This window comes from Branchiostoma belcheri, unplaced genomic scaffold (genome assembly GCF_001625305.1).
Source record: "Branchiostoma belcheri isolate BF01 breed outbred unplaced genomic scaffold, Haploidv18h27 scaffold82, whole genome shotgun sequence".
Lineage (NCBI taxonomy): Eukaryota > Metazoa > Chordata > Leptocardii > Amphioxiformes > Branchiostomatidae > Branchiostoma > Branchiostoma belcheri.
Window position 1 is genome coordinate 26,149 of NW_017804487.1, and position 23,383 is coordinate 49,531.

At 42.1% G+C, this 23,383-nt stretch overlaps 1 protein-coding gene across 2 annotated transcripts; it reads right to left on the reverse strand.

Moving 5' to 3' along the window:
* Positions 1 to 259: 259 nt before the first annotated feature.
* Positions 260 to 23,362, reverse strand: LOC109486726 (ligand-dependent nuclear receptor corepressor-like protein). 2 transcript variants are annotated; one of them, XM_019790613.1, is made up of 6 exons: positions 23,171 to 23,362; positions 17,647 to 17,712; positions 16,930 to 17,009; positions 16,274 to 16,340; positions 15,137 to 15,383; positions 260 to 6,639 (listed from the first exon to the last, which is right to left on the reverse strand). In XM_019790613.1, exons 1-6 carry the CDS (start codon positions 23,262 to 23,264, stop codon positions 1,056 to 1,058), a joined length of 6,138 nt encoding a protein of 2,045 aa, XP_019646172.1. In that variant the 5' UTR covers positions 23,265 to 23,362; the 3' UTR covers positions 260 to 1,055. The 2 variants fall into 2 exon arrangements, with proteins under 2 accessions (XP_019646172.1, XP_019646173.1); XM_019790614.1 differs by lacking the exon at positions 260 to 6,639 and adding an exon at positions 10,641 to 14,275 and having other exon boundaries at positions 23,171 to 23,359.
* Between the last annotated feature and the right edge of the window lie 21 nt (positions 23,363 to 23,383).

Genomic DNA, 23,383 nt, shown 5'->3' on the forward strand with positions numbered 1-23,383 from the left:
TAAAATTAATGATAATTTAGTACCGTAATCAAAAATTATGCAGGCATTTACAACCATCTTTAAACTACATGTAGCATATTATCCTCCATTGAACATTTTAATCCCTGACAAATAAACAACAATAAAAGTCATCAAGGTTATACAACAACTGTTACATACATTGTAGCTACATACATGTACATGTATGTACACAGCTAGTACATACATGTACATATATACAACAGTTACTGTTACACAGCTACATACATGTGCATGTATGTACACAGCTACATACATGTACATACATGTACATATATACAACAACTGTTACACAGCTACATACATGTACATGTATGTGGCCCTGAGAAATCAAGAGGGTCCTGAGTAAGATGACCTTCCATCTTAAGTCCCATTGCAGAACTGTATTACATCCTTTCCATAACAATCATGTTCCAAAAGGAATAATACAGTAGTGACCAAAATTTAATTATTTTACAGACTATTTCATAAACGTTTCAACCTGTCATTGCTATGATGGTTACTAGTATAATGAAAATGCCTTTTCAACGGTTACTACAGACTAGATCAAATGGCTACATTGTATGTTAATTCGACTTCATATGGTGTTCAAATTATAATCCACATTGAATCCCCATGTGGCATAAAAAAGCTATCAACCTTTTCCCAAGGCTTTCTGTCAATTTTCAATACGTTTTGGACAAGTAATTCAAAAAGATTTGGTTTAGAGATGATTAGTGCAATTTGGGTAAATCTGGCAACCATCTGTGTACTTGGACAAAGCAATGAACAATACTGCAAAAAATTTTGACTGAAAACGGTAATCATATTTGATAAGGAAAAATTACTGAAATTGAAAGACGTATTGTCATTCAAATTCAATCCTATCAATCAGGTCTAGGTTTAAATGAACAATTCTTTTTGTGCCAGACAAAAAGAAAAGCAATGTGTGTGTGTTACACTGTCAGTCATGTACATGATTATTGTATATCATAATGCAAATGTCTAATCTGAAAAGCATAAGGTGAAGTGACTGCAACTTTAAGCAGTCTGTATCTTTAAACAGGCTCATATTTCTTCCATGATACTCTCAGATCAAGAGGCCCTGCAAACCCCTCTTCATCAAGACAATAATTATCTTCCTCACAAGAAACAACATTTTCACAGTCTGAAAACATTTCCCCATTTTGTACTTCAGCACTCACTTCTGGGGATGCCACTTGGTCTTTTGCACCTGGGCCTTCCTTTAAGATTTGATCACCATGCGTTAGATTCCCCCACTGTGTTGAGGAGATGGGTGGGACTGAACTAGACCTTACTAACTGTGGAACTGAGGAAGATAAATCTTCTGGAACATTCTCAGAAACAGCTTCACTGCTAGAGCAAGTTACTGGTGGAGTGTCAGAGCTGCTATTGACAATACAGCTACTGGGCGAACCCAAATCTTGTGGATTCCTGTCATCTTTAGACTTCCGTATCCTTCCTTTTGCAGCAGGCTTATTCTTGGGTTTGAACGGCTTGCCTGACTGACTAGCTGATCCAGTAGCTTTCTTGGTATTATTTCCTTCTTTCTTTACAAGCTGCTTGGCTGGTAAGGAGACTTTCTCTGTTTGATGCTTTTCCTCAGACTTGGAGGTTTTTACCCTTTTCTTGAACCGTTCAAAGTGCTCAGCTTCCACTAAGGCACAGCAGGGACAAATGGAGAATCCCAACAACTGCTTCTGCTGTATTCTTGCAGATGACCTTGAAGCCTGCGCAGTGTTTGATGCAATCTCATCCCTGTGATCTGATTGGTCAATAGCAGTGATTGGATCTACTTCATGTTTCCTGCTGCTGGATGCCACTTTAGGCTTGACTTTGCTTAGAGTGGAGCCTTTTGATGTGGATGGCGAGAAGTTGCTGTGTTTCTTTGATGTTTTCTTTCCCTGTGACTTCTTCCCATCTTCAGGAGGCCCTGTTAAAGTGTCCCTTTCTCCGCACAAGCCATCACCAGAGCTGGCAGGTTTTGAAAGGGTAGTGGAGGATGAGTCTGACACGTTTTCTATTCTACCCTTTGCCGGTGGTTGGACAGTTGAAGTAGTGTTAGTGGATGGAGGCTTAGAGCTGTGTTTTGCCCCTGAGATGATTCCTGCCTTTGGGCTGTTTTTTGCATTTGGTCCTTTTGTCTTGGAGTCACTGCTTGGATGGTGGCACCACAGGATGGAAGGATTCCTTGGTTCAATAAACAGCTTCTTAGCAGCCTTGCACTTCCTTCTACCCACATCTTCATGAGGAATGATGCGGTTCTTTGCTGGAGTCACGGATGCAAATTTCCGTAGAGTCTTTCTGAGTCTGTCAGCCTGCCTGTGTATTTTTGTTCTTGGAGTTGTCTGATGTTTTGCTGCTCTTTGTGAAGAAATCGGCATCGTAATAGGCTTGCTAGGTGAGATTGGCACATCATCAATGAGATCCTTCCTGTTGGTGGTCACTGAAACTTCTTCAAATCTTTTCTTCTTTGTCTTTAAACCTTTGGTGCCATTTTGCTGAATGTGCATGCCCTTTTTACCCTTGGGTGCCGTTACTACCTGAGTTAAGGCCACTTGCTCCTGGCTCTGGAACATCCTACTGTTACTACTCCCCACTAATGTCATGATGGTGTTATAGGTCACTGGCTGAGTGAACAGACTCTGTATAAGGCTGGTGTCTCTCCTTCCTGGCTTCTCTGATGTCTTCACCCAGCCCTTGCTGATGATGGCATCTTGGTACTGGAGTGTAAGACTGGTGTTCAGGGACATGCACTCACATCTTAGATCAGTCTTCTGGGCCAATTTCCTCTTCACCATGAAGTCACACGTGGCTGCTGCTGCTTCCATGCTTGTGGTATCAGTTTCTGTGCTGCTGTTCCCTTCTTGGTTTGGACTTGAAGCAACATTGGCCATATCAAGTTGTCTGTCAAAGGTAACCCCATTTGTAAGGCTGCCATGTACCAAACTGGACGGGCTGCTATTCACTCTTTCCCTGCTGCAATCATCTGACTTGGTCGCTTGATCTACACAGATGGGCCTTCTTTTGACTTCTGACACTGTCTCCACACCATGTTTTGTATGCCTTGTGGTGTACATGGTACTATCAAGGGACTCAGGGAGGACATGCTTTCCTGGTCTACCTTGATGTTTCTTTGCCAGGGGTTCACAATCTGATGGCAATAGCAAATGTTTCCGAAGTCTTCCCCTTGCCTTCTTCACTCCCCAAGCATTGTTTGGTTGTGCTACCATTCTAGAAGGCAAGCTTCGCAACTTTCTTTCGTCATCAATATCTTCACCCTCTGTCTTACAAGTAATGTCTTGTATTCTTGTCTCCTCTTGTGCATTGTTATGCACTGTTCTGCCAGAGATCCCATCATTTATAAGGTATTTGTTGTGTTTGGGGTTAGATTTAGAATCAATCTTGGAATTCAGAACTACAGAATTATCTGCTGTTTTAATTGAAAGAGGAGGGTTTTCCATATCCTTTGTGCCTGCATTCTTATCGAATGGAGAATCATCCAGGCATCTTGTCTGTTTCTCGTGACTTGGCCATGCTGTAGTGAAGGTGACAGTGTTTTTAGCTTCCCGTCTCCTCTCTTCCTCTCGCAGTCTTGCCACTCTCTCAGGCAGAACTCTCAGCCGTCGTTTCTCACAGACCTCTGCATCAATTTTGATCATTCCAGGCCCATCGTGATCGAGTGGATCTTCACGTTCCTGCTTCACAACTGGCACGTCTCTTGTTTCCATGTTCTCCTCAGATTTAGCGGATGAAAAGTCTTCAAGCTGAGTTTGGGTTCCTGAGGCATCAGCAATGATTGACTTAACTGTAGGTGGAGAGATGGGCTGCAGCACCACAGAGCACTGTTCTACTTGCATCTGTTCCTCAACATCAACACAATCATGGTGCACATCTGTGCTGTGTTTGATATTAAGGGCAACTTTGCTACCATCATCAACAGTTCTTTCCTTTACACTGTCACTGAAGCCATGTGAAACGATTCTTAACTCCCTTTTGGGGCAATATTTCTCTGACATCTCACAATCTGCTGTTTTCTGTAAAGTCTTCAGCAAATGCTTCCTGCTTGTTTTCCTCAGAGAGGGCATACTCTTGGTGCTCTCCCGCAGGCGTTTGTTTCTCGATGGCAGCTGCCGGAGTTTCCTGATAGCAGCGGGCATGAAGCTCTCAGGCTTCTGGTACTTTTTCAAGATGACTGCGTGGAAAGCCTTTAGCACTTTAGTACGAGCTCTCCTGTGTGGCAATGTGCGTATCCCTAGCGCCATTTCATTGTTTTGCTTCACTTTTTCTTTCTGACCGTTCCCCTTTTTTCTGACAAGCTTTGGTCCTGCAGACAATGAAGCAAGACCTGCAGTGTCCTTCTCTGAAGGCACACAGTTTCCCACTTCATAGCTTTTGCCAAGGGGAGTAGTTACGGTGCAAGTGCATGGGAGATCTGTACTTTGTACCTTCTTGCAAGCGGCCACAGTCCATTTGAAATCAACTTCATCTTCCTCAACTGATGCATGCCTTTGCTTCACAATAGGAAAAGCACCTGGCACTGGCTTTGCTTTATCGCTTGTTTCAGGCTGCATAGACTGCTGGCTCTCTTTGTAGTTATACTGCTTCCTTGGTGTGTTTTCAGATTTCTTGTCATTGATTTTGGCTAGTCTCACTGGTAGGGGCCTGAGGGCTGTGCGTGTGGCATTGTTGTCATCTTTCTTGGAAGGAGCTCGGACCTGGTCAGTTTTTAACTGAGCCTCTCTCACCTCTCTCTGAGCGGAGGGCCGTAACTTTCTCAACACTTCGATGTCCCCTACACCGGATGGTGCCAATTCTTTCTTTGGAATCAGGACTCGAACCAACTTCCCTGACTTTCCTTTCACCCACATCCACTTCCTCGGCCTTCCACGTCTGCCCAGAAGCACTGGTGCCGTTCTCTGAGGCTGAGTGCCATACTGGGGAATCTGTCTGCTACTCAGCTTCCTTAATCGAACATGACAGGGGAAAATCCTAGCCTTTTGCTGGAGATCACTAACTGAAGCTTTCCTTGCTGTGGACCTGTTGAGAAGATAGTGGCCCTTCCCTACATGCCTGTGTTCATCATCCACACATTTTCCCTTCTGTAACATTGTGAGAGGCCTGTGTGGAAGGCAGTGAAGGTATGAAACTTTGAGGGCATGTCGAGGACCATGTTCAGTTACCAAACCTTCCTTGGGAAATGTCTGTTTCTTTGTGTTTTCTGAGTTACCTGCAACTTCAACATCTGTATCGATACAGGATAAAGCTTGTTGATCATTAGTTGATAGATCTTTACACAGGCTACTGGACAAAGCCTTACTTGTCTGTGGTACATTATCACTGTGAGCATCATCAACCTCACCAACACCAGAGCTGCTGTCTATGGGTGGGCAGATGAAGTTTGTGGAATTCTCATTGCTGCAAATGCTATCACCGCTGGAACATGACTGAGAACCTGAATCTGTGCCCATGCTGGCATTTTCTGCATCAGTGGGGTACAATACCTCGCAGCCATCTTGGTCTTCAGACATGCTGCTTTGGGGTTCCTTTTTCAAGGCTGGGCAGAACGTGATCGACCAAGACATCGTGGGCATGGGAAATAGAATAGGAGGGGGCGGATCTTCACTCTCATCCTCATTCTCTTCTAAAGAGTAAACTGATGACTGGGACAGGTCCCTGTCTGAACAAGTGTCGTAATCAGTGACAGGGCTGAGGCTGGGAGGAGAGATGCTGCAGAAGCTTGATGCGTCACTGTCTGTGTCGTTTTGTGACTTGTCAGATGGCAAGAGGCCAGATGATAGGCTGACCGGTTTGAACAGGTATGAAGCATGGAGATCACAACCTTTGTTCTCATCAAAATCCACATCGCTGTAATTAATGCTTTTACCTTCATGTATGTTTCCTATTGGGTCATTTTTGGCACCAACTTGACCAGCCTCTACCTTGCACTCCTTTTCAAGCTTGTCACTGCTTGGCTCACCTGAAATCATGTCTTGAAGAGAACTATTGTTTTGGCATGTTTTGAGATTGCTTGTAAGTTGGCAAGTGGTTGATGTGTGTGTTTCTTGCACCTTGTCATCGGCTGAGGTAGGTGGTTTGCGGACCGTTGTATCCCTGGCTGCGCTTGCAGGAGGAACAGCTGCCTTAGCTTGACTGACAACATCAGTTACTGTAACACTACTGACAATCTCAGTATCACTACAGTTCATCTCCAAATCCTCCAAGCTGAATAAATGTCTACCTTTTCTTCCCTTCGAATAAATAACCCACAAGAGGAAATCTTCATCCAGGCACCTTGTATCATTATAAGTGTTGCTGTTAAGGTTGTGTACTTCTGTGGGTACAGGGCTTGAGCTATTTGGTCTCGTAAGGCTTTGATGTAATACATTAGGTGAGACATTTCTGTTTGATGATGGACAGTTACCTAAGGCTTGGTGCAGGGAACTGTCACAGACTGAATGAGACTTTTCTGGTTTAAGCTGAGGGTCAGTTCCATTGCAGTGCTGAGCAGAGGCAGTCGATGAAGTCTTCATTGTTGTAGCAGGTATACTGAGGTGTCCAGCCGTGGGATCCATCACTTCATTGATGTGTCTGTGAGATACCTTCTCCTGGGCATCATGACTGTAGGAAGATGAAAAAGGAATTGTTGTGCAGTGTGGATAGCACATCGTGATCACATTGTCAGACAAGGCAAGGAAGGCAAGATGTAAAGATACGATAATACATGTACACTATAATAATAGACTATAGTCTGAAAATTCACAAGTGAGTAAGAGTTCCCAATGACTTACTCTGACAGTGACACTAAATAAGTTACTAAATAAGGCACAAAACTTTGTTATGTTATCTTCCTCCATTGCTAATATGGATTGTATCCACTTGTACACACACTAATTAATAATACAGTGCCTTATCATACATGGAAATTAATTAAACACATCAGGGGCATTCAAAATGGCCATCGCCTCACACACAAAGGACAGGACTAAAATTACATTTTACAAAATCACACAGCCTTCTGTCAATGTCTTTCAAAACTTGAATCATTGCGAAATTTTGTGGCCTTTTTTTGGAAAAATCAGCAAGTAAAGGTAACGTGAAAGGAAGGCGCTGGGGCTGTGATTTCAGTTGTTTGTCATGAAATTACGGAAGCCATGCTCAAAATGTTTGGTGAAAAATCCCTCCCTAGCTAAACTGTAAGGCCTGGGTAATTGGACTCGCACCTCTTGTGCAGATGGAGTGCCCATGCTTTTCCCTCTCTCACCTAATGTACAGTTACTCATTTGAAAAAGGGTGTCAGGGGCAAAGAAATGATCACAATGAGATTTGACAAATACCAACTTTAAATTGAGTTTATAGCTACCCCCTCAAATCTGAGTTATAGATGAGGTTGCAAAAATTGTGAACCTACCTCATCGATCATGTATACACAATAACAAATTAAATAAAGTGTTGACTTATTCCAGTACGAAAACAGTACGAAATTGGTACGGATGGCAAAATCCACAAAATAAGCTACAAGTATGGACAGATGTTGCTATACATGGTATACTATATAGATGAACATGTGTATCAAGGGCACTTCTTGCAATGGAGAAATGACATAAACAATGCAAAAGATGCTTTAGCAACTAGCCTGGTATGCAAAAGAAAAATAAAAAGCTTGCAAGCTCAGTAGCTGTTACAGGATGTATAAGGAACAAATGAATTGATCACTTGTAAATGTTTGTTGCCTAACTTACCTAATACATGTACATGTATGTAGTGTTATAATATCACATTTGTCATGCATGCTAATCACATTCTGTCACGTCATTTCCCTGTTGCCTAACCCCTAACTACAGTCAAACCTGTTCAAGCCGGCCACCCAGGGGACCAAAGAAAAGTGGTCACCTTGGACAGGTGGTCTCCTTGAAGAGAGTCACTTCACAACATGACTGAGACATAAATGGTTTCCAAGTCGAGATGTTTTAGTATCAAATGCTGTAAGCATCTTCAGTTCTGTGGTGAATGCATGTTGTAGGGAGGGTGGCACATGGAACAATTTACGTTGAACCTAAAAATCATTCGGCAGTCAAGGCAAACTGGCTTGTTTCTCCATGATTTCTCATTAGTTATCATCAATAATCAACATGATAGAAAATGATGTGGTCACCACGTACAGGTATCGGGCCTTGAGCGGACCCAACTCAGGGCGGTCACGTTGGCCAGGTGGTCACCTTGGACAGGTTGCTCAATGCTTGTGTCAAGGGGAAGAACTCTTGGGACCGAGAAAAACCGGTCACTATATGCCTGCTTGAAGGGGTGGTCATCTTTTCAGGTTTGACTGTATTTGAGAAAACCCCGAAAGTGTGTCTTGTAAGTGTTGGTACTATCCCAGCTGGGAGAATCAGTTTGCTGTTGATATTACCAGTTCTCATGTTTTGTTTCTGTAACTTCATAAAACATATCCATTTTTTGTTGTTGTTGCTCTATTACAAATGACATTACAAATGTATGACTGAATGCCTTCTGCGATTTTCTTGGCTGTATATCCTACGTCACACTGGCTGTTTTCATCATGTTGAAAATTGATAACACGGACGCAATTAGTCTCAATAATTACCTCAGACGGTGTATGGAGGTATTGTTTTGGATGTTTACTTTTGAGTTTGTTTCGTTACAGCGCCGTGTGGGTGGGGAAAATTCCCTAACCACAGACCATTAAAAGTCACAGACACAGAAAGTTAATACATGTAGGTCCAAGAAGCTGGCCAGCATCTAATAGAAAGTTGGCCAGAAGTCTGTTGGCAGCGGGTCCCAGTGGGAAAAATATTTCATGGACGTATGAAATCTTCTTATTTATGTGTGAGTGTTCCAAAACTCATTTCTTATTGTATGAATTTTCACTTATTATTACAATAAAAACTTTGCCCATAGGAAGGACATGTAGGAAGGTCAGTCTTGTAAAGTTCAATTGTTCTTGTCAACACAATATCAAAGTAAAACCTCCACATAAAAACAAAACCGGGGCCATTAACTCTGCTTGTCATTTATTCAATCTTTGTGACCATTGATACTGAAGGCCAGCTTCATATTTAAACCACCAAGAAAATATAGGGAAACACAAAAAATGCCAACTGTTTTTCGTACCTGTCAAGTTACCCACTGTAGAGGACACTGTTTAGTTAGTAGTGTTCAGTTCCAAGTCTTTACTTTTTAGACCCTTTTGTATAACCAACCACCTCTTTGATGATAGTATGTTTACTTTATTTAACAACTAAAATAGTCTTGGTGACCTACAGGTGTAAACACTTTCAAGCAGCTGAACACAACAATCATACATGTACAATGTATGTCAAGAGGCTACAACCAAGGTGTAAATGTATGCAGGTTGATGCAAGAAGGGAATGGAGCATTTAAGATCCAAACAAGTATACATGTAGAATGGTCTGAGATAAATCTTACATAACCATAAGAACACAGAGCTGCAGATCCCAAAATCTATTCGAGTCAAATTTAGGGAAGTGTTGATGATAGCTATTAAGGCCATACCAATTCAATTTCTTGGTTCTCGGATTGCCTCTTCATTTTTTCTGATTTGCAAAAAAAAAAAAGATTCTGCTTCTGAATCAACTCAAAAATGCTCATATTTTGTCCCCAACACTTCAGGAAAGTCCTTTTCTTCCTACTTTTTACTGTTGATCCATCTATCAATGCAGTGGTTTGATTAAGAGTTCAAAATTCATTATTTAGATATAGGTCTAGCCCTTTGTGTTGACTTCATGGCTCCTATCATAGCATTTGGGGCTTTAAGAGGATGCCTGGACCAGTTTTTTTTTTTTTTCGCCATGTCGCTTAATATTTTTTCTGAAAAAATCCGAGAACCAACAAATTATATTGGTGTGGCCTTACTGGCTTAATTTGCTTTACAATTTTTTTTTCTTCAAAATTCTACAGGCACTTTTTCTATAAGTCTTTTAATAGTGGCAGTCTGGCAGAGCTTACAATAATTGGTTTCTTTTGAGTGCTGTTCACAAGATTAACCTAATTCTGCTCAAATTTCTTTCGATCTGGATGTACAGGAATGAATGCACTAAACTCTTGAAAGTTGAATCAACAGAATGTAGATATGTAAAGGGCATGAGTATAGGTCAAAGTAGTGGGCAAGGTACATTTACAATCCAGGGCATGGAATGTTACATATCCTCACAGATTTGCTACTATTTCTGTTCAATAACAAACAAATCTGTATAATTATCACATGATTATGCACTTTGGTAGAACAATTCAACCGACATTATCTTCAGTGAATGTTAGTACACTTTTAAATAGATATCAAATTATGACAATTTTTGCATTAAATGTAGGGCCTGGACTTGACATTTCTGTCCTGAAAACCAATAACAACAATGCCAAACACGTCGGCAGACCATACTGCACCTGCGCGAACCCCCCATTTTTCATGGTTTTCGTTGGATTTTTGGTCAACATTGCAATAGAATTTTGACTGTTGCAAACAATATTTTTTCTGACATAACATTTAGAAACTACAGAGGGGGTGTTAACCTTATATGCCAGAATACTACCTTATATGAGACGTTCCTCAGACAAAATGCAGTGCTCAACACATTACAGGTTTCGCGCAGGTGCAGTACATTCTGCCGACGTGCTACAACAGCACGTTATTGTTTCCTGCATATAAAGTCATGCAGCTCTGGTTAAGACATCACCTCTAAAGCTTGTACAGTTTACATTTCATCACAAGACAACACTTCCACCTGATCCATTCACTACATATGAAAACTATAACATGACTGACTTATACATCACAATACACAGATATAACAATAAAGGAGGTACAAATGTATATTACTTAACAGTACTGAACAATAACTGCAAACTATACTTTGTGCACAACACCATCACCTCAGGTTTAAATAAAGTATATACTTTAACATGTATATTTTGATAATTATTACTTCTTTAAAATCATCTCTGATGATTTGTTCACAGAAAACATAAAGGATGATACCGACATGTACATTGTAATAATAATTATTACATAATCAATATCCATATTGGTGCAACAAGCCCCCATTCATTTCCTTTTACTACACAATAATACAATAGTGTACAATGGCTGCCGCCACACCACATTTAGAGTTCCAGCAAGTTTTATTTAACTCAAGACAAGAGGCTACTTGTTCTATGACTCTGGGGTCCACAATTCTCCTAAGAAAGCTTGTCAATGGAATATACAACACATACAATGTTGTACCAGTATCTTTTCAGTTTTATCTACAAAAAAATTAACTTCCATTTGTTATTCCTATTAAATTGAAAAAAAATACCCCTGTAATGGCCTATCTGGGTTTTCAATCATTAATTTTCATCGAAAGATTTCAAACCAGCAGAAAATCTTGTGTATATGAAAGAGCAAAGATTCAATTTTTGTCATAATATAAAATTATCAACATTCGAGGGCTGAGAATGAGATGCAGATGCATGTGCCCAAATTGTACAAAATCATGCCATACAACGTGTGATGTTGATTCTACAATACAACTTGCTTGGTCTGATTTCATCTCCATACGTCAAAGTCATGTGAAATTTCAACAAACTGTTGTGCGAAAAGAGGTTCCTTAGCAATGGTGGATCAACTAAGGACCATGGAGCAATTCAACTGCAAATAAAAGGGGTTGGAATGACGTTAGATTTAGTATGTGGTGTGGCAGCTGAGAACAAGGCCGTCTTTGCCAAATCTACAGTCAACCTGTAGCTGAGTAGATGGCTTACACTGAGCTAATAAATTCAACTGTTACAATTTAAACTTCTAGGTCCTGATACATGTATAGTATTATTATTCATTAGGGTGTTCCTGACAGGTAGTCTTATACAACCTGTAATTTAAAGCAGTTTAGACTGATATAATTCCATGGGAATGTTACTTGCTGGATGCTCAGTAAGTCTAAGTGCTTGTTGAGATAACATGCACCGAATCATCTTCCATTTCACTTACAACATAGTACTACATGTACGTTGCCATCTAGAAACATTCTTGATATGCTTCAGTTCAAGGCCTCTAATTGTTTTTTTTTACACTTGCACTTACACTTACAGTAGAAGTACTTACATCTTACAATTGCAGCTAACCCAGCATTAACAATTGACGTCTACATGTAAAGTATGAAATGTATAAAGGAATTAATTACACCACTTCGCAAACTCTCTTTGATCTCTCAAATTTCATACTTGTAATAGAATAAAGGGCTTTACAGAACACTAAATACATTCTAACAACAATATTCATTCTAAGAATTAATAAAGTCTTTAAACATTTCAAATGGGACCTTGTGAATATTGCACAGGCACAAAGAACTTATTTTACCTAACATACGTTACCCATCACTAAATTAATGTGCAACAAAAATCATCAAGGAATGACCTACCCCTGGACACTTTCAACAATCATCAAATAATTTTACCACCAAACAATTATAATGATGCTCTCTCCTAATATATATCTCACAATTTATACTTTAAATTAAGCAAATATATGAATAAGTTTCTAATTGTCGTAGTATAGCATGCAACTTTCCTAAGCTATTATATATTCTGTGTACATGTTACATTTACTAGTAATCATGAACATTTGTGCCTTCTGTAATTCATATTTGATTGCCTTCACAATGTCTGCCAAATAAACCCCAAATCATCTTAATCTACAGGGAAAGGAAAAAGTCACTGAAAAGCTGATGTTTATAACAAACAGCACTTCACTAGAAATTTCTAGTTCTCTTTCTCTTGATATGACAATTCTTGTACACATTGGAATAGTAATTAGTAGTTTATCCCACATGACTTTTACTATACCCCTTAGAAGTATCATCTAAGCCACAATAGTGAGTGAGTTGTGCTGTTGATAATGCCTGACTCCAAATGGCTGACCTCTATCACTCACAAAAGGCAGACAGTTTTTATTTAAATAACAGTCAACTAGACCAACAGTTCTATGTATGGAATAAACCTCTGTGGAGACTATCCTAAGGCATTTATCTGGGAAAGGTTGAACTGAGGCACTGTAGCAGGGGTACAGATTAATCACATGGAGGAAGAAGCTTGCCCAGAAGGGTGAAACTCCTCCACTATTACACAGTCATCTTCATCATGGCCTCCACTACCTTCCTTCACATCATGACTGTTACTAGCATGGTCCTGCACATAATACTGGCTCCGTGGCCAAGCCCATTGGAAAAACGGAGAAGGGTACGGGCTCGCACTGCCACCGCTAGCTCCGTGCATGTAGGCAGGGTAGTAGAAGAGACGGTTCCTTTCGGCGGCTTCTTTCAACTCGGACCTCCTCTCTTTGACCTTGTACTCCAGCGTGCTGTGTGGAATCCTGTACAGCTGCTGGGCACGGCTGATGCTCATCAGGCCCATCGTTACCATAGAAACCGCCGTTTCCAAGTCGTCTGGCGTGTAGCAGCGGTAGCGCCCTCGTTTCCTGCGCGGGGAGTTGGCGGCGTCCCGCGAGGAGGCCTCGTGGTGGTGGCGAGAGTTCCCTGAGTTCCCGGCGGGCGGTTTGGACAGGTTTCTGCCGAACAGACCGGACTCAAACGGGTGGTGGTCCATCTGGTGGAAACCTCCCCTGGACACGATGGAGGTCCTGAGCTTGGTCTTCAGCTGCTGCGAGGTGGTTTCTGCGTTCTCATTCTGCTCCGCTTTAGTCCGCCCCGTGCGCTGGGCCACCCTAGGGATCTTCAGCTGGATGGCTTTTTTGGGCACCTTGGGCACTTGTGTTTCTCTGTGGTGGTCCTTCTTCTCCTTGCTCTGGACTTCCTGCATCCTCGCCACCGCGAGGGACCTCAGGATGCTGGAGGTGATGGGGAGCTTGATCTCGTTTGCATAGCTCTGCTTGTGCCTTCCCTTGTCTTCCACAGATTCCTGATGACTGTTCAGAGCACGGCGCAGAACTGCCTCCCTCTCCAGCACCGCCTGTGCCTTCCCACTCACGCTTTCTAACAACGTGCGCAGGCGATTTCCTACTTTTACGGGCGGGCCCTCACTTTCCGTTATCTTCTCCGACTCCTGCTTTGGCTCCGTCAGATTTTCGCAGTTCTTCCGATTAAGGTAGTTCCGTATGGTGGACCTGGGGACACCGTACACGTTGGAGGCTTTCCTGGTTCCGAGCTTGCCAGCCCGCACATCGTGGAGGGCTCGGGACAGGTCACTTGGTGAGTACGTCTGCCGAGAGTGCTTCGACCTTCCCTGATGCCTGGAACAAGACGAAGGAGCTGACTTAAGATGCTTGTTCCTTAGGGCCAAGTCTGGGTAACATCACAGGCACTTGTGTGTCGGTGTTTGTCTTCGCCACGTTGCTCTTTAATACGCGGTTGCTATAAAAGTCTTCTGCAGAAAATATCTGACCTCTTACACAAAACCCTTTCTCGGTCAAACACTCTTGCTCTTACAATTATCACCTGCTTTTAAGGAGGGTGGATTTTTTGGGAAGATACAATCATGTAAGAAGCATTAGGGGTTGTGTTACAGGACAATTTCCTACAGTGTTAGCAGAATAGACACCCCGATACTAGGTCATGGGTTCTGGGGGAAAACTGAAGATTATACACAGGTGGAGGTGTGGACAGAGAACCAGATTAACAGTGGGGACATTATTTTGCTGAAAACCTTGTTTTAAGTGGTGTAGTTGTCTGTTTTGTCCCTAACAAGTGAGTGTGACGTTACCACAAACTTGATGCCATAACATGTTATCTAAAATTGCACTTGTATCTGTAGCGGCAAACCCAATTCATTTAAAATGCAGTTTCTGTAATATATGCAATGTATATACAGTCACAGTAACCTACAAATTTCATGTACTTTACTACTTATCAATGATTGTTGGTAGGAACACCAAATGTTCCAGAGAGGTGAAGCGCAGATGCAAACTGATGCAAAGAGTCAGGTTTAGTAAAAAAAAAAGAAAAGGAGAGGCTGTGATGGTTAAAACACACAGAATGTTTAGCTTAGTTTAGTTAGTGGAACAGATGAATTTTGCAAGTTGGGAAAGAAGCATACATGTAGATCTTACCAACAAACTACCAACCAAAGAAAAAAAAATGGATATTGGACTTACCCAAATGGAACTCTAGGAATTTTCAGGAAGTATGGAGAGTTTCGCAGCTTCCTTGCACCACTCCCGTTGCAGGAATTGTTCATTGGGGAGGGGGGCAGGTCGTCTTCCTCAGAATCTAGATTGTCCGAATCTTCTTGCAAGGCACTCTGGGAGGATTGTTGTTGTTTTGATGCATGATGGGATGCCAGGTGCCGTATGGCTTCCTGAGCTGAGCTGAACTTGAAGGGCACATAGGAACCCGGGAAGTCTGGAAGGACAGGAAAAATCTTGGTCACTGTGGTTACTTGCAAGGCACTAGTCAAGCTTGACACTTGAACATACTTAAGCCTTGGTCACAACCCGTCGTACGTGCTGTCTACGTGCAAAAACGTGGGCAAACGTAGGGCATCCGTGCGTGGTGAGTACCGCCTCCGTACGGAATCCTACGGATTTGGGGGCACGCAGACACGCCGTAGAACTTTAAGTGCATGTAAAACTTTTTCTACGTGCGGTCTGCGGATTCACCACCCGTGCGTGCGAGTACGAGCGACGCGCATGCCCCGTACGTGCCGTGCGGAAGAAGCACGTGTAAAGTTGCAATCACACAGAGATTGTACGTTGTAAGTACGTACAACTCACTTACCACTTGCGCAACGTACGATGCACGCAACCGCTCACGGCCAGACACACTCTTACACTTTGTGCAACCGTGCGAGTGACGTGCGTAGACGCCACTCCTTCCCCACGTTTCAGAAAAAATGTAGCAGACGTAGCCTCAAAAAAAAACGTATGGAGAAAAAGCACGTACGGCGGGTTGTGACCGAGGCTTTAGTCTAGTGCATGCATTGTATCTTGGATGACACAGCTCTGACAGGCTGTTTTGTGCTACAGCTGGATGGCTCCTGGCTAGCAGGCACAAGTACTAGTAGCAGGCACAGGCTACAATAGAAACTTGTTTCTGATTACAGGAAAAACAATATTTTTGCGTGACATACTGCCAATACTTTAGATGACGTTTCATTTAAGGGTATTACCAATTACATATGTCACAAGTGTTCCATACACCCATGTACCTATTATTATCTTTTTAATTATGGAATGCAGCAAATTTATGGAAATTACTCATTACTTATGTAAATACATATCACGTAACTATACCTTGTGTGTGGGCTTCTTCTAGTGTGCGCTGTCTCTCTATCAGCTCTTTATGATGTTCCAGTGACTCCTGTCAGAACAATACAAGGTAATTGTAGATAATGGATTAGGGACAAAATTAGCCGTGGACGACTCAAGTAATCCTTATGTATGATAATACAGGATACCGAGTCGTGGAGCACTCCATAGACCAGATTCAACTTTTGCCGTGCCGAACCTCATGCAACGGACTGGCTCCGAATTTTTGGTGTCGCTGGCTTCCCGACGCACTCACCTGTCGGGCCGGGGGGATAAGACCCTAAACAACTGCAGCATTTAACCACAACACGGCCTCGGAGCACGTAACTCCATACAAATCCACGGCGATCGGCAGCCATATTGAATTCAACGCTGCTAGAATCGGCCCGCAAAACAGGTTGGACATTGATTTTACAACAGTTATTTTCAACTCTCCAACGTTTTTTAAGCTGCTGCAGGTATGATGTAATCTGTCAAAAATTTTTGGACCGGACTTCAAGTGCACCAGACCCCTCCCCCTTCAAGAAATACCGTTCAGTCTCTTACTGAATTTTATATTTTTGAAATATTACTTGCTGTATTATTCTCCGCAAGGGGAACTACATGTCGATAGCAAAACCATGATGGTGCTGCCAACATACCGTAACAACTTCCCTGCGTGCATGGCACAACCTACACTCTGACGAGGGTTCCCAATCCGGGCAGTCAACAGCTTCAAAACCTGCAACACAAACAACATTTCATGTTTACGTTTGCATATGGTCTGCTCTGTTAATTCTTACTTAAATACATTCATATATATGGTCACACAGAAGTATAAATCCCTCCTGCTATAAAAGTGCAGCACTTTGGGAATAGACGTCAACAAATCAGGTCATTGGCCAGGTCAGAGGTCAGTGTTTGGAAAGGAAGAAGAAGAAGAGGAAATGTAGCAAGAACAGTATGTTTTCCTTCGGTACGTAAACATAAAAATAAAAGTTTTCAATCATCGTACAAATGGTTTTGATTCAGAGGGAACATCACCCGGTAATCGCATATAAAAGACAAAACAACATCTTCTCTCTTCATATATTTTATCTGCCATCCACATTCCGGCATGGCAACAGACATCTTTTTTTCATTTTCGGCATGTTGACCACTGTTGGAGGGCAACAAAATTTCAATTTTTTCCCCCCATATCCTGGCGAAAATTAATGCATACGCTGATGTCATCCATAAAAATTACTTGCTGTGGCGTAATCAAAAAATTTTGTCTTACTGGTACTGGTACCTGATGCGACAATATTCCTCAACCCTAAAGACCAGGATGTGTCAAGGTGAAGGTGAAGTTTAACTGCAGTGGTCAGTATATAACCTACCATTGAATGGCATGACCTCTTTGAATCTCTCAGGACCCATTAGGAACTCTGCAAAGCTCTCTAGACCTGCAAAGAAAGATAATGGTAAGAGTGAGTGGCAGTAAATATGACAAGACTGTACAGGGCTCAAAATAGTTTTCTGCAACCGGTACTGGTGCAGTTAAACATAAAAAACTAGAGGTCGGAGATCTCATGTCTTCGTCAGAGGTACATCGTTCTAGAGAAATTAACATGCGTATTCTTCACTCTTTTTAATAATCAATTTGGTCTAAAGAACAAAAGAATCTCTGTACTATTTTTATGGTACAGAACACCCTGAAACGGTTTGCCGTGTTAGCCCCCCCCCCCCCCCTACGTTATTTGAGTTTTGGACTGTTACTGGAAAAAAAAAAGTTCAAGAAATTCTTACTGTGTTGAAAGTGTCACGACAGTGTCACAAAATATAATAAGAGAAGATGTTATAAAGGAAAGAATCAGAACAGGGTTACTACTGGCTGCTGTTTTGTTAATTTGTCTTTATGACAAATAGAAGACTTGTGTTCTTTGTGTCGTAACATTTGTACTTCTACAGTTAGTATATTCCAAATCTAGGCATCTCATTTTTCGGCCCTTCGTGTTTTTACTGCGCGCTTGCCTTAAATTTAAGGTAATTAGATTTAAAGTCTCCAGTGGACGTCATCCATAGCAATTACTTGCTGTGGCCGTAGAAAATAACCTGACATATGTCCAACCTATCCTCCCCCTGCTGAAGTTATAGTACAATCCCTCAATGTAACGTCATTTGATCCCATCCCATTATGGGTTTCCCCAGCTATATCCAGCTGTCGGCTGTCTCCAAGCAGATGTAGGTGGGGGATTTTTAAACACAAAAGGTCCTATTACGGGGACATAACGACCTCCACGACTCTCATCTTTGAACTCAATCTTGGAGATCACCACAGTAACATGCCTATCGAATTTCATTAACTACCATCCACACATACAAAAGTTATCCTGCTCACAAGAAAAATTAACAAAATGTCCCCTGTAGTCACAACGAAACCCCCCACGAAGCTCAGTAACGAACTTAACCTTGGTCCCGACAATAGTAAGCACCACACCAAGAATTATAATCAACATTTTACAAATACTTGAGTTATCTTGCTAACAAGCCACAAACACAAAAGGTGCACTAACGTGACGCACGGACCCCCCACGAAGCCGAAACTTGTACTTGACTTCGGCCTCAACAGCTGTAATCTGCCTGCCAAAAATCATGGACGTCGAATCATGCCTTCCAGAGTTATAACGCAAAATCCGCAGTTCCCCACACTCCGGCGAGACAATTTCATAGTCCTTCTGACGAAGACAATTACCTGACACAGATGAATGTCCTGACACACAACCTGCAACCCTTAAACTAAGTTAAAGTAGAATGTCAAGCAGGTTTGGTGCAAGTCTGGCCTAGTGTCAATAGTAACTAGAGTTCCACGATCTCATACCTTCGCATGATTTGAATAAGTTCTGTAATGATGTTCACCTTCACTCATGGTCAAGACGTATCCTCGACCAAGGCGCAATTTGGTTCTGTACTGATTTGACTGGTTTTGGTGCTGTCAATAGCCCAATCAGGGTATCCACAAACACAGTTTTAAAGATTGAATCACATGACCTAAATTCTTTTTCACTTTGTCCTGAGGATCTGTGATGATTGTTTCTGCTCGATGGAACAAAGTACTCTCATCTGCCGAATAAACATACCCCCCGGAATAAACGTACCCCCCGGACAAATCTTCAAAATCAAATAAACATACCCCCGGAATAAACGTACCCCCCGGAAAATTACCAAAATTGACGGGTAACCTGTGTCTCTTGTACTAAAATGCACCCTTACTGATATATGCACAAATCTTTAACTGTTATTTGCAATTAGGAATTTAAATAGACAAAAAAAAAGAGCATTTAATATTTTGTATTTTGATAAGCACCACCCATGACAATAGAACATTCAGACGAATTTATGCACGCGGTGATTGCAAAAACCGGCCCGAAAATGACAAGTTTCTCGCTACAATATGCGTTTATAAACGTCTTCACGTCGATGATTTGTCAATTTTTTTCACACGAAGTTGAAAAAAATTACTGGTTTTCAAAAAATTAATAAACGTACTGTGCAAAATAAGAACGTACTGTGTGGATGTTTGGGCCCAAAAAAATAAACGTACCCGTATGTTTATTTGGCAGATGAGAGTACGGATAACTCCTAAGACAACCTAGCTATAGCTCCTCAAACCATACATTAAGGGAACTTCTGAAGCACTAAGGAGAATATTTGGTCAATATGGCATCAAGACTTGCTTTAGACCGACTCGGACTCTAAGAAAAATCCTAGTCGCTCCAAAGGACAAAACATCCAAGGAAAGTAGATGCCAAGGGGTAACAAACAAGGCACAGTGTAAAAAATTTCATCAGTGAAACAGAGCGCTCGTTGAAAACACGGTTTCTCAAACACCAATGACCGAGTTCCATCAGTTCAGAAGTATCTCAACATATACAAATAGAATCTCCAGGACAGTCAAGTGTCTCGCTAGCCTGGGTTCCATCCAGGTTAGTTTACGTCCGCTCCCACAGTAGCGACTGTGGGAGCAGACGTAAACTAACCAGGATGGAATTCGAACCCAGGCTAGTGTCTCGCTGCACAAAGTGAAAATTCTGGACCCAGAACCAGATTTCTCTGCCAGAGGAGTAAAGAGAGCAGTGTACATTCGGGCCAACTGTCCAACACTGAACAATCACATGTTTCTGACGTCACGTCCCAGAAGCTGCAGTAGACGGGTCCATTCCGTGAACAAGGCTGACGGAGTTGGCCGAACATTTGGGTAAAGTCCCAATTCACTTAGTGTTGGCCTGAACGTTTAGCCCTTTTTGGTCATAATGAAGTATACCAACACACTGAATGAACTTTCATGCTTATCTCTGTTAATGTTCCATGTGCCATAGATTACATATAAAAAAAGTTACACGTATGAACGCCTATAATGTACAATGTACCTGATCCACTTTTAAAGATTTTGTGGAAACTCCCCTGCAGTTCCAGAACAAGCTGCTAGGTGGATCAAACCCACGTACACTACTTCTTCCAGACAGGAAAAACTATCTGCCACCAAAAATCGAAGACCATAGCATGTTCAGGACAAAAGATACAAAAACCGGAAGTTCTGTTGCAGTACCAAGGTCAGCCACCAGGAAGCCCATATTTGACCTTGACCTTTGTCTTCCTACGGCCTACCAACATACCAACTATCATCACCAGGGTTTTTTCTAGAAAAATTTAGCATCAGGGAGCAGATCGCAAGCATGACATTGGGAACGAAGTGACTAGGGGGGGATTTTTTAATAAGAGTAGCCACTTAGGGTTCAATCTGAAAATTGGTATGAGGGAGCTGGCTGGTTGCATGAGGGAGCAGCTCCCTTATTCCCCTGTTTAGAAAAAACCCTGGTGAATCACCATCTATAAAGCAGCATTCTGAAGTTATGCTGACTACAAATGTGCGAAGACACACACACACACAAACATATATACAGGCAGACACGCCAAAAACAATACAGAATACCGGTACCCCCGTTTTTCAAGGAGGTAACAATAACTTTACATCAGCCAATCAGCATGCTTGAAATGAAAAATGAAAAAAAGGTTGTTGCAATAAGTTTTTTGCAATCTCCGGTGATGCATTTAATGCCTTGAAATTCCACATAGATAGAACGCAGTTATTTGGGTCATCAGGCGACAAACCGCATCACCCTTGCCCGCACTCACTTGACTTATACCAAAAACGCTTTGTTGACCGACCAACTTTACCACGCCAACTTTAGCACTACAATCCCAAGGTTTTTTAGTCAAATCAAATACTATTTGAAAATCTGTAACCATCGCCGAGCAATGGGGATCCAAACATAGCATGACAACCTCGCAGATCCGGCGATTTACTGCTATAACTGCCAGGAATTTCATAGAGTAGAGTAGAGTAGTCTTTACGGTCAGGTAGGACTGCCAGTTTTGTAAGTTAAGTGAAGGTGAATATCATTCAACATAATATATTCGAATCAGGCCACCATTTGCATAATTTATGACTAAATGCTATAATACCGTATCCTTCTTTGTAAAACTGTCATTGGGTTGAGAATATGATCTACTGATATGATTCATGCAAATTAAAAAAGCTCTAATTTGCAAAATCAATGAGTAAAAATTATCATTCGTATGCCGAAAGAGCTAACATCATTTGGTGAAGGTATGAGATCGTGGAATTCTTGTTCCACCTGCTGACTAGTTTAGACTGGACCTCTTGTTCCATCAAACAGTTCGTGGGACACCCTCCTCTTTACTTTAGTCTAAGGATGTCCCAGTAGGAAGATACACTTATGTGTAACATAGCTTACTACTGTTGGGATCAAAAATCAATGCACCAAAGGTGCTAATTGCTAAATATAAACAAGGGCCTGCATGGGGGGTTCCCGACAACACTCTACGCTAAATTTTGAGAGCCGGCTACATATTACGCTGAATTCAAGAAGCCTCCCCATTAGTACTGTAGTACATTACGCTTTACGATAAATTCTGGGTAGCTACAATGCACTAATTAAATTAAAACGGCAAATACACGCAAAATGCACCGATCACGCTCTACGTTGAATTAGAGTAGTCCGTCTACGCTCTACGTAGAAAATAAAAATGGCCGATCACGCTCTATGGAAAAGGGCATGCTGGCCCCCATGAACATGCTTTAGCAACAGGTACATTGTGGGTACATTATATATTTTGTACATGCAATTTTAGTGGCAGATCTATACTAGTACTAGTACACAAGATGGGTGCAGATCACTGCAGCTGGCTGGCTGTTTTGGTGCCCAGATGGCACCCCTACACTGAACATGAACACAAATACCAAGGCATAAATTATGCAAATTGACTTGATACCTAAAATTTGACCACTAGTAATGTGACTATCAAATTCCCGCTGTGCTGCCGGCAGGTGTGTACATAATTAATTGTTGTTTTTGTCCTTGCTTCACCGTTCACGTCTATTTTTCCGCTAGATGTGGTCTCCAGGTGCATAATGAGCTGTGACGTGCACGGTGCTCTTTAGTTGACAATTCCGCCGACAGAAGCAGGTCACCCCTGGGCCTGGCCCTGAGGCTCGCTATCTAGAAGACCTCTCACCCCTTTAGGCATACAGAAAATTTGTTCTATAACGGGAACTAGCCATTTTCAACAAGACACTGTGGAAGAGATCATTTTTTACAAACAGACGCTGATTAAAATTTGGAATATTTTATGTAATATTATGTCCGTGGGGATCTGAGCTGCTCCAGCGGGGGTGACTCCGCCAGACATAAGGGCTACAGACCTCACGACAAGGTGTTCCGGTGGCAGATATATAAAAAAAACACACACCAACAGCGAACACTAACATGCAACCCGCACGGCCGTATTGTGATATTTAGGCTCTCGTGCCGTACGGGAAGGTTTTCAGAGAGGTCTTACCGACGCAGGTGATGAGGTCTTTGCGCCAGTGGTCCAGCTCTCGGCGCAGAGAGCGCCGCTCGGAGGAGCACCGAGCGTTGGAGCACCCGGCCATTACGGACAACACCTGTAGCTGACGTCACCAGAACGTGTGTGCTAGTGACGTCAGGATCTGGGTACAGCATGTAGCAAGTCACAGATATGCTAATTAGCACTATGCAAATGAGTATGCAA

What these genes read in the sequence shown, in the direction of transcription:
- LOC109486726 (XM_019790613.1), bottom strand. Translation starts at nt 23,264, where the DNA reads ATGGCCGGGTGCTCCAACGCTCGGTGCTCCTCCGAGCGGCGCTCTCTG. An exon ending in AGACCTCATCACCTGCGTCG is followed by an intron (nt 17,713 to 23,170) that starts GTAAGACCTCTC and finishes CTTTCTTTGCAG; the next exon opens with GTCTAGAGAGCTTTGCAGAG. An exon ending in AGAAGAAGCCCACACACAAG is followed by an intron (nt 15,384 to 16,273) that starts GTATAGTTACGT and finishes CTGTCCTTCCAG; the next exon opens with ACTTCCCGGGTTCCTATGTG.